Source organism: Vigna unguiculata, chromosome 2 (assembly GCF_037176805.1).
Source record: "Vigna unguiculata cultivar grain cowpea cultivar isolate G323 ecotype 2 chromosome 2, ASM3717680v1, whole genome shotgun sequence".
Lineage (NCBI taxonomy): Eukaryota > Viridiplantae > Streptophyta > Magnoliopsida > Fabales > Fabaceae > Vigna > Vigna unguiculata.
In genome coordinates, this window is record NC_140793.1 from 25979920 (window position 1) to 25992831 (window position 12912).

At 29.3% G+C, this 12912-nt stretch overlaps 1 protein-coding gene across 1 annotated transcript; it reads left to right on the top strand.

Moving 5' to 3' along the window:
- The first annotated feature begins 10366 nt into the window (after positions 1-10366).
- On the top strand, positions 10367-12661 carry LOC114173268 (uncharacterized). The gene has a single exon (XM_028057543.2). The coding sequence runs from the start codon at positions 10774-10776 to the stop codon at positions 12469-12471; it is 1698 nt and encodes a 565-aa protein (XP_027913344.2). The 5' UTR covers positions 10367-10773; the 3' UTR covers positions 12472-12661.
- Positions 12662-12912: the final 251 nt, after the last annotated feature.

Consider the following 12912-nt stretch of genomic DNA (forward strand, 5'->3'; position numbering starts at 1 on the left):
GCTAATTAATCAGATCAACCATCTTCCCCTCTGACAGGTAATCCAGATCAAGGAATTGCAGAGCAGCTGGTAAATCCTGACCAAAATGGATCCATTCCTATCAAATTTTCATAAGTCATGCTGCAATTTTATACCCATTTTAAATATACATCCCGCCATTTAATATTTATTGTGATGAAAGAGATAGACATTTGATTTTATTATAACCTATCATTTCTGTATGTGTCTACATGAAGTAATGATATCTTTTCCAGTAGTAAACACAATGATAAATGCAGAGAGCCTGTGTGCGATAAAATCCAAACATTAATCAAAAGTGTGCTTATAATCGTTTTAATGGGACAGAAAGCCATGGCCAAAACTTTGATTATTGCTAGACAGAAAGCTTGGCCCCTTCCAAATTCTTCTATCAATTAAAGCAATGCACGTGCGGAGCAGGATTGATTTCTTTAACCCAAATGCAAATCTAATTTATAAACCAACACTGAGACTGTTGATGTAAGAAGAGAATATGCATGGCTTTGTGACAAAAAAAGACACAAAGAATTACTAATTGCGAATAAAAGTTGGTGTAATTGGTGAACAACTAAATTCTCTAAACATCTTTACCGATTCCTAGTCATATATACGGAGTCGATTTTGTTAAGAAAGGTTGTCTCTACTTTAACCTCTTTACCTTATAAAAGATTAATCTTTAATTGTCCTTAGTTCAAGAAAAAGGCTTTGATATTTTAGTATATATTACACAATATGTAAAAGCCATGAGAACATGATGAGTAAACTTTACGGGTCTTATTTTTTCACATCCTTAATTAATGGATGACATTTGTTTCAGGGTGCATGTGCGTGGGGTGCGTGGGGTTGTTTCTATTACTAAACAAAACGCTTCGTTTTACCAATCATATATGAAGTTTTATTTGTATATGCCTGACTTTGTGGTGATATTTCATCATAAACATGGTGATAATAATACATTAAAAATTAAAAGTGCGAGTTATTTTCTCAATTAAATATAATTTTGTATATCGATGTGAAGATTATCCCCTTTGTTGATACTAATATCTATCGAACTAATATAATGAAACTTTCTTCTCTCAATTATACTGTTTACCCTTAAAACTTAGATCTTAAGCACTGAGATTTGAATTCAGTTTCAACCAGCCACATGCTAATTCTCAATTAAATATATGAATAATGATAAATTTATGATTTCAAAGGAATATATTGATTGGGCAGTGAGATTTTCCATGTCCTTTGTGGGATCTATTAGCATATATACTAAGTGGACTTTCCTTTTCCACAGGATTTTCTCCATATAACACCAATCAGATTCAAATTTCTATCCTCATTATCATGATCGGCTTGGGGTGCCTCCCAATTTTTTTTATCACTTTTATAATTTTATAAATAAAGAAAATATACATATATTATTTTTTATTTATCATATAAAAAACAAAATAATTAAATATATTATTTATTGTACACTATATTTGATGGTTTTTTTAAGGGGTATTCATCCAAGAGAATAATCATTGTGTTGTTATCGTAAGAAAAGTTTAAGTCGGCCATCAAGAGAAACCTGTGACTTTTATGTGAGATAGACTAATAAATTTATTTGTAGAAATATTAATTATGAAGAGTTTACATATATGTCACATGAGTCTATACCACATAAATATTAATACCAATCTAAGCCTCGAGATATTAAATTCATGATTTTTTTTTTATATAGTATTTAATTTTGTTATTTTTACGCTATATACAACTTAAACTTACACTTATATTATTCCTATCAATATTAGAGTTATGTTATAATAAACACTACTTACTACTTTATTTAATTTATGTGTAAGAGTCATTTTCATTATTTGTAAGTGTACTATTTTCTACTTTCATTTTTATTTTGTTTAAACATGTTTTATTTATTTATTTAATAAATGTCTTTTATTTTGAATTTTGTATAGTGACTTCAGGAAATTAAGTAAAAATAGGAAAGGTAAAATAACTTATTTATTTTTATGATTATTATAGTTCATTTAGTTATTTGAGAAAAAAATATTTAGATAAGATTGATTGGATTATATCATTATTGATGAATAAGAGTCAATCTTGTGTAATTAATAATATATTACGGATGAAAATTAGTCTAGCATATTGTTTTCATTTTCGACTTTTGTAAAGTTATTTAATTTATTTAGAATAATTTCTTACATACTAATTTTGCGACTTGTACACACTAATTTATATATATATTTTTTTTAAAAAAATTGAAATTATCTAATTTTAATTTCTTTACATAAACGAGATTTTGAAATAATCATTAAAAATATTTAATTTTAACAATAATTTTATTAATGGATCGGATATCCAAGAAAGAGTGTTACTACTAGATGAAATGAGTGAACCTTTTTCAAATGAATTATATACAAATTGATTATTTTTAATAAAAATTGTCAAATAGAACAATTGGTTTACACGTAATCAATCACAAATTAAAATATGATAAATTTATTGGTTTTTACATTAACGTTATAAATGTATTTACCATAATATATACATATATCAGATGTAACATTATAAATCTTTTTTTACAACAGTATGTAAAAATTAAATTAAAACTTGAATCCATACACAAACAAAACTTGTCAAATCCAACTATTTGACATACCTAAGAAAAAATAGTTTCCTCTTTACAAGTTTTTGAGGATACATATGAGAGACATGGTTAGGGCACACCGTCTCAGATTATTGGGGCAAGAGAAGAGATGTGAAACCTTCTCAAAAGTTTGTCATGCCATTAGTTCCCACCATTATATCCTCCATCATGATCCAGGGCAAATAATAGTATATAAATGGGAATTTGGGGTATTCATGATCACTTTCTATAGCTTATAATTTACCCATTATTATGGCATGCATGGAAATGAATGACCAGAGTAATTATGCTCACCAAATCTCAAATTTAAACAGTGATTAACATTGAAGACCCGTGAGAGGATTACATTCAACCAGAAATTATTACACGAAAATTTTAGGAGAAGTATATCTTTATTATGTAATAATTTTTTTAAGTGGACAGATAGATGCTTTTATCATATTTTTGTCTTGAATGTGTGTGCTAAATTATGCAGGGCACTTTACATGTCTTGCTTCCTTATCTCAGAAAAAAGAAAACCTCCCCCACGCAGTTCCTTTACATGTAAACAGAATGAGCATTAAAGTGGGAGGAATCAGGAATCCTAAGTATATAATCCAAAAGCCAAAAAAATCTTTTCCCCCTCAATAAATGGTAGGGCTTGGGGTTTTGTGCATGTAGCATGTAGAATCCACCTCTTTACCAACTCTTTTTGTTGAGGAATTTTCCACTTTAGGTGGCCATATGAAAAGGATATATATATATATATATATACAGTACAGCTATTGAAACTTTTTATATATATTTTTTGGTTGTAAATTTAGTAATATGGTTGTGGGGTAACTGCAAAAGGGTCTATTAAAATAGGTCCCTGAAGGGATAAAAGGTTCAAAAGCCGGAATGATTCTGAGTTCCCAGATATGGTTTCTGAGATTTTGATGCTGAATACAAGACACAGCACTAAGCTCAAGTCCTTGAGGCACTCATTGTCCCCATTCTACAGTCACTTTTGCTAAAAGACTACAAGACAGATAATAAAAAGAAAAGTAGTAAGGATGAAAAGCAACAAAAAGAGAAGCTTATACAACAAAAATCATGGCTTCAGAACTCAGAATCAATACGTACACTACTAAACTATGTATGTGTCTCCTCTCAGTAACAAATATCATGCTCACAAGTCCCATCCGTATCACCATTTTTTTGCTTCTGCCTAATAAATTTTGTTGTACACTACTATTCAAAATCAACAAGGCTAGCTAGCTAAAATGTACTTAGGAATAACTATACTCATTCATATATCCGCTTCACAATTAATCTAAATTTTATTCTTTCTTACTGTTAGAAGTCCCACATCGAGAGATAAGGCAATTTCATAGTATATAAGTGAGATGCAAACCTCACCTTATAAGCCGGTTTTGTGGGATTGAGTTAGGCTTAAAGCTCACTTCTAACATGGTATCAGAGTCAAGTTAGAGTCTATCCTAGCAAACTTTCTTTATAAAATAAGTTTATGGAGGTTGGTTAAAGTCTACTTTTAAGAAATTTAGGTTGTATGGACCAATTAGCTATTATAATTTTGTATAGTGTCGGTTTAAAATAGTGTTGCTTTTCGTCCCGTACTAGAATTTTTCTCTCTTTGGATGCCATAAAAAGGTGGAGAAAGAGGTAGCTAGAGTTTGAAGGAGGAGCGTCAAGCGTGGGTGTCGTGGCTTTCTTTATTCATGCTTTGTGATAGTGCCTGCCATGGACCTCTCTGTAGTGACAGAGTGGAGACAAAAGAGTCACCTGCTTAATCATCAAGACTCTATAGAGCCACCATCTCAATCTATTATATCACCCCACTTCATTACCACTTCTTCAATATCTATTTTTATTTCTCACCCCCATTACTCTCATCATATACATCTTATATATATGAAAAAGATTACTTATATTCACACAAAAATTACCATCTAATCAAGTTTCCTCACTTTCACAATATAACTATCAGAAAAGGTCAAGTAAATAATAATTTCTGATTTTTTTTATCTGCTAATGTTACAGCGGTTAGTTTTTTCAGTAGAGAAAGTTCACCCTCCTTTCCAAACCATTTAAAAATAATTCTTATAATATTAATAAGAAGAGTTGAATCCATAACCTCTCTCACCCTCCTTCTAACTTTTTATTTCTGATTAATTAATATTTATAATTTCCTACTTTATTTTTGTGACTTGTCACTAAGTCGATGAGATATGATATCATGTGAGGATCAATACAAGTTTTTTCACTGATATTGTGTGGTTACTAAACTCATATATATGTTACATGTCATGAATACACTTTCCTCTATCTTGTCCTAGTCAATGTCATGAAGTACCCAACAAAAACTTTAAGTAAAAGCAGCGTGCCATGTCTGAAATTCATTAGTTCGTTGATGTAATGAAAAAGAAAAGGAAAATGGAAGGGGAAGTGGTTTGGCATGGCATCAAAACATGACCAAATTCGAAGTGTGGGTATGTAATATTATAATGGCAATATACGATATCATCTTTAGGGTTTTGGAAAAAGGTGGTGAGTTTTGGTGGCGCTTGCATGTATAGTGTAGTGCGATGAAACCCTAAGGAAAGATGGAATAGACAACAGAAAGAGGAGAGGCCGAAAGATTGTACATAATTGGGAAGGAATAAAGAGGAAGTGAAAGAGAAGAGATGAGAAAGTACTACGAAAATGCATAGATAGAGATAGATAGATGAAAAGAGGGTTTAATTTTTATATTTATGGTGAATGGAAAGAAAGATATGATTCATCACTCAGTTATTCCAATTCTCCCTTTTAGTCATTAATAATCATAGTGTTTATTATACCATTCCTTTACTTTGTTAAAAGTGTAAAAAGATGATGTGTAAAATGCCTAGCTAGCCTACATTTTCTATAGTTTCTTCCTCACACCATCTTTATCATCACTACACCATTGCTCATGTCATGTTAATGAAATTAGGGCATAATGAGATGTCAACATTCATAGTGCACCTCCTCACCAAACAAAAACAAGTAATAGTTTTTTTTTTTTTTCTATTTTTTCAGGTTCACCAAAGAGAGGAAAAATAGTTATTTCTCATAAATAATGGTTAGGATGTGTGTGTGAGTTCAATGTGTTTTTAAATCTATTATTTTAATTTGATTTTTAACTACTAAGATATGGTTTGATATATTTAAAAATTTAGTCCGGCTTGAAAGATGATTTAAAAATAAATTAATTACTGAAGACGAGATTATATTTAAACTTGATCGTTCATCAAATTAGTCTTTCAAAAAATTAATTATTAAGCAACTCATTTTCCGAAATGTCATTATAATTGTCTTTTAAAGTTTCATTAGTGAAAATATATAAACGAATTAAAATGTCACTAACTATATTCGTTTATAAAGAGTATTAAAGTGGTGGATTTTTTTAAGGACTACTTTTGGTGACTAAACTTTTAGAATACGCATAAGTAAAATTTTAGGCATTGGGGGTCTAATTTGATAAAAAAAAGAGAAGCAAACTTAATTATAAAAACGAATATAAATTTCTTCTAAGTTTTAAAAGATCAATTAGTCATGGAAAATTAAAAAAAAAAAAAGATTAAAACCATGACTTAAAATTTTAGAGTGGAGAAACTCGAGGTATAGTAAAAAAGGTTAAAGAAAAATGGCACCAACCTTTGAATGAATACCTCCAAAACTTCTATTTCGTCATGTATGGGTAAGCAAAGTGATTCTTTAGGCTTTAATCCTATTCATACTTTTAATAAGAACCGTGGTATTTTTGACATCTCCCATTTGACACTACCTTTCCCTTTTACTTTTTCTTTCATTTATAAGTTTACTTTTTTTAAAGACTATTTTATCTCTATAAAAGATTGTAAATGGTAATAAATCTCAAACCATCTTTTTCCTTTTAATAAATCTTTTATAACAATGTGGTAAAAAAAATTGAGTTGGGTTTGCGTCACACGTTATTAGTATGAAACATGTATTGGATCAATTGAAATTGGTTCACCAATCCCCACTTTGCATTTGTTGGGAATAGTCCAAGTGTGAGTCAAAAAAGTCCCACATTGGATAGAAAAGACAAAGTTAAACACCATATAAGAATAAAGACCCATAACAACATTGCCTTAAGGTTTTGGTGTAAAAGTGGTGTCTAAGGTCTTATATGTGTAAGACTAATGTTATATAACCATATAGAACCACAATCTCTCAATGACCATAACTATGCCATGACCATGACTATAAACCATATATGAAAAAATATAACCTATCAGCATTGCTACACATTAGATGTGAAAAGGAACAACTTTAGATAATAGTTAACAAGAGAAGTTGGGTTTAAATTCGAAACGTATAACACATCACTTAGTCAAAAGCTTTTGTTTTCTCAGTTTTTAATCATTGCTTTACACTGTTCACATTGCTTTGTATACATTGAATTTTGTAACTTCGGAAAGTAGTACAAAAAGTATCTTCGTTGGTTTCTTCTGAATTGATTAGTTTGATTTAATTAATACAATCATATCCTCTCGTGTTCAACAACAAGTGACAAAAGGGTCTTCATTTATGTCTTTAGCTTGATAATTTTCACGAAATGCAAGCTGTGCCTAAAGTTTTTCCTTTAGTTGTTTAGTTTATAACACATGCTTCCTATTTCTATTTCCTTGAGTGAAATTTTAAACATGTTTAAACTTTTTAGAACTTGCCTGAACTTTGTTATATATGAAATAAAGAATGTATAACAAGCTAATTGGAGAATTTTTGTTTGGGCTTATCCAATGTTGTTTAAGAAAATAGCTATTGAAAACATTATTTGGGGATTTCCTTTTGCACCCCCAAAGTTTCTTCCTGCACCCCTATGAATGTGTGTAGAAGATGAAAAGGCCTTAGTATCTGTCATCTCCTGTCATGTCTTTTCTAATCCTACATGTTGTACCTCTCAAGCTTTCTCTACTTAGAAGAGCTTAACATATCACATTATATTCTGATGAAAGCCATTATGATCCTCAGTAATGACTAATGCAATTTAAAAGTGTGTTCTAGATTCCACTATTTGTAAGTTTTTTTTTATGCGAAATATGGATTCTGAATTGTGTAATATGAAAGATATCCTCAATCGCACGGTTTGAAACTACTCTTGTTATGCAAAAGAATGACTTAATAAATTACGTCAAAGGTAGAAAATGACTTCAAAATTGTGCATTATAATGGTAAAAAATCAACTCTTGATGGTGTAATTTATAAGTTAAAAGTACTTTCGAATTATTATAACACTACAAGAAAATATTCCTTTAATAATCAATTTTAGTGACTAAAATTTATTTGTTATTATAATAACTAATTTATATATCAATTTACAAAATATAAAATTATAGATTACTAAAATAATCACTATTGTAAATAAAAAATCATAATTGATTTCTAAAATTTAACTGTCAAGATTTTATAACTATCACATAAAATTGGATACTAAACATTAACTGCCAATTTCTTTTTATTAAAAAAATTAGTTTTTAATTAATTAGTGACTAATTTAGTGATCAATTATAATTTTTTATTCATAATAGTGTCTATTTTAATAATTAATAATTATTTATTTTGTAAATTAGTAAATTAGTTATTATAGTGAGTAACAATTTTTGATTATTAAACATCTTCTTATATCGAGAATTTAAAAATTTCTTTTATAAAAAAAATGACTTTTAAATTACATAATCCGAGAATTTTCTCAATTGTGAGATCCAAATAAACTTTAAATAAGAAGAACAAAATGGTCATTTTAATATTTATCAAGATACAGAAGTATAAGGTGCAAAGCGAAGTCTTCAAATTATTTTTGTGGACTAACAAATGGGCCTGTTATTCACAGTCTTTCAATATTTCATTTTTTTTCTTATCAAACATGTTTTTGACGGAAACATAATGTTATTATGTAATGAATAACACAATTAAAATAAGTTTACGTTAGTTAGGTAGGGAATGTAAGTTTAGAATACACAATAAAAAAATTTTCCTGTGTATTGTAATATATTAGACAACAAAATATGTTGAAAAATTTACAATTTGATTAATATTTGCCTACATCTAGTTCTATCTGATTTTTCATTCTATTTTCTACCATTTTTATCAACAAAAATGACAAGAAAATTCTTGAATAATAAATAGTGACAATAAATAATTAGTCACCTAATAAAATGATTAATTTAGATATTAATTTATAAATTTAAAAAAATATTAATAATTAGAATAATTTTAAAAAAATTTAATTAATTTTTAAATTGGTAACTAAAATAATTTTTGTTATGAATTAATTTTTAAATTAGTCACTAATATTAGCTATTAAAGTTTTGATTATCAAATAAATTGATCTTCAAATTAGTTTTTAATTAAAAAATAGGTTTCTAATCATGTTTTTTATCACTGAAGTTAATTATTATTTAAAAACTACTATAGTGAAATAAACCAACATTTTTTTTTTAACTTGGGTCGATTCGATTGGGATTTTTCAACAAATAGTCACAAAACCTTAATCATATTCCGATCTTAATTAGATTTTGATTTTTAGGATTTCTAAAGTCAACCCAACCTCAATTCGTTAGACCCTTACTTAAAACTCAACTATTAGTTGGATACCAACTAAAAAAGGTGAAGAAAAAGACATCTGGTGTTCATATAAGCTTAAATATGAGATTAGAAATTATTTTCTTATTGAAAACTGAAAAGCAGAAAAAGTATAAGAAGGGATAAACCGAATTGGTATTTCTTAAGAAGATAATTGTTACAAAAAAGTTATTTATAAGAGAGTTGGTTCTAACGAGCACTTTACACAATTTAATAAACTTAAGATTTGATACACTTGCCAATATTTGTAACACATAGTTTTCCGTGTTTCTAACCCTTTCTTTACAATTCCATGATTTACAATTATATATCATTCACTATTTTAAGCATAATCTTGATTTTGGCATCACAATTTTTTTGTTGTGCCCATATAATAAATTATTTACTTCCAATGTTTTTCCTGTTTTTAGCTCATTTACATAACATAATTGTTTTTTATAATTTTAAATGCACATAGGACATAAGAGGAAAAATCTTCTAATTTTCTTTGTGATTAAAAGGAAAGTTTACATGAAGCATTTCTTATTAACACTATAAATTCATACTTTTTAATAAAGAAAAATTCGTGTTTAGTTTTATAAATTAAGTGTCTAAACAAAAATATAATAATTCATTGAGAGTTTTTAATTTGAAACTTACCTTACGAACAACTTATTAAAATATTGTATGCAATTAAAAAATAGTTAAGAGTAAAAATGTCTCTTAAACTAAGTTTGAATATTTTACTTCTAAATTGTCAAGTTTATCTCAATAAAGAGCACCATTGCTTTAAAATATGAATTAATTATGATTTTATTCTTAAATTATAACACGATTTAGATTTTCATTTTTATTTTAAAGTTTGATAGTCTTGTATCTTCATATTTAAATGCATGGATTCGGTGCTTCTGATCTAACAATCTTAACCTTTTTTTTTACATGACTATATCAACCATTCATTTTTTGGATTTTTTTTGGAAATCATAGATGTAAGAAATTGATGCTGAAAGACTGAATCAAGTAAAGGAAAGTTGTAAGAACATTCACTTTACCAAATTGATATTATAATCACAATATAAAGAAAGTTTTAAAATTGGTATTCTTCCATACTTCATCCTCAAGAAATGGATTGCTTTGTGAAGCAAAGGATAGATATAAATTTTTATTTGGGTTCTATTAATTTACTTGTCAAAGTCTGTGGCAGTTTTTCCTAGGAAGAAAAGAATATGTCAACCTTGTTTCTTGTATTCCTTCTTGTCATTGTCTATGGGAATAATTTCTTGGCTAAGTAAACCAAGAAAAGATATCATTCTTTCACCATTTTCCAAGTGATGATGAGTTTAATTTGATGTATAACTTATATTTTGTTAAAGTTATATATACCGTGGCTCTTTCATCAGTTTCGCATCAACTCAATCTCTCAATCCTGCATCCTTGTTGCAAACACATTGTTTCTTTCATCAATTCTTTTAAACTTTGAAAATCTTCCCTCACTTCATCCCCTAATCTTGTTGCAGAAAAACAAAATGTCTATTCGAACAAATCCCATGAAAGCAATCCCTTTACTCTTGAAGCGTTTGAGGAAAGTCGAACAACAAGCAAATTTGGACGATTTGAAGTCTGTGTTGATTAACATTAAGGATGTGTTTTCTTTGGTGAAGAAAAACGAAGAAGAACTCCTTGACACATTAGCCCTGGTGGATGGCTATATTCGCAAGTCCAACATACGTAAGTTGATGGAAGACAAGGAAAAACTCTGCAAGAAAATAATGGATTCAACTCAAAAGTTGTTGCCACGTGAGGCTATAGAAGCTACCAAGTCATCAAGCAAACCATTTCAAGACGTGAATAGAGCACCCCCTTCAAGCCAACTTCAGAACATTGAAGAGTACAAGGTAAATTATCAAAACCTTGGTCATCTTTGTCATAAACGTGGCTTCTTGTCTCTCTTATCTTTCCCTAAAAATGCCATCACAAGTAAAAGAAATATTTTCACATGGTGGATGGGGATGGGTGACATCGACGGAGAGGAAGATGGTGAGGATGTGTTTGTCGAGCTTTTGCATTGTAACCTAGTTGTACCACATCGTCAAGGAAAATGTCCCCATGTGAATAAATTTAAAGTTAATCCTTGGGTTCGTAATAGCATATTGTCACAAAATGATAAGAACCAACCTTTTGGAATTTATTCACAGATAGTCTCATCAGTTCATGCTAATGATACTTCGTACAGTAACTTAATTCTTGACCAACGAGAAGCTAAACTAAGTGATGAACTTGGTTTTGAGTCTAATCATTGGAGATCCATTTTTAATGTCAATACAAGTTATGTTAAATTTGGATTCCAATGGATGGCCAAAATGAAGCATTTGGAGGTGCTTCATCTTGGTCGTTGGTTGCAACATTCTTCTTCGCATCATATTGAAGTGGAGAGTGAAGAATTCCTAAAGGAGTTGATAGATCACGAGTACTTGAAGTATCTTAGCCTTCGAGGGATATCAAGAATATCTAATCTTCCAACAAACATTTTTGAACTCGAGAGCCTAGAAACTCTAGATCTCAAAGCTTGTCACAATCTAGAAACCTTACCCAACGATATTGCATCATTGAAAAAGCTCAAACATTTGAATTTGTCTCAGTGTTACTTGTTGGAACGAATGCCAAAGGGTATTGAGAAGTTGACTGAGCTTCAAGTACTAAAGGGACTTGTAATAGACAGTTCTAGCAAGACTCCTTACAAAATATCAGATCTTGAAAATCTGAAAAAACTAGAGCAACTTAGCATACATATTGCACGTGAGGGTGTTATCGAAGAGGGAGATTTTGAGAGCTTAAAAGATTTATCAACTCTTCATCATCTCAAAATATCATGGGGTGTGTCTACTTCAATGCACACTGATGTTAAGATAATTTTGCCTCCAAACTTGGAAAAGTTGCATGTTGAAGGTTTTCCTGGACAGAACTTTCCAGAATGGTTGATGCCTCACAAAGTACCCTTGTCATTGAAAGAGCTAAATATATCGGGAGGGAAACTAAACAGAATGGATCATGGAAAAATTTATGACACTCTCCACTGGTTGAAGATCTTGCGTCTCAGGTACCTAAAACATTTGAATGTTGACCTAGAAAATTTGCAAATGTTGTTTCCTTCATTATGGTATGTAGAAATAAAACATGTTCGAAACTATGCGCACTTTGAATGGGGACATAATGAAAGGAGCTGAAAGTACCTCATGTTATAATGCTATTTGCACAATTGTATATAATTGCTTTCATATAGTATCAAAATGTAGAGAATTTAGAGCATGTCTAAGTTGTAGATATATTCAACATGTTTTAAATGCATGACCCTATCTACAGTTTTTTTTTTTTGTTCACGTAAATTACTATCGTACATATTATCTCTCAAAAGTATCTTTATACATGAGACTGAGACCCTTATTGTTTCAATAAATAAAAAAATAAATAAATATATATATATATATATATATAATTCTGATAAAAAATTATTATCAAAAATATAATCCACGTACCACTATTATTAAATGACCTTAAACATAAGTTTGTTCTTAGCCGATGGAGCAAACTCTTTCGGAGAATATGTTTTTTTTTTTTTTTCTGAGTTTCTTGGAATGATGATCATAATGAAAATTGAGTTAAACACA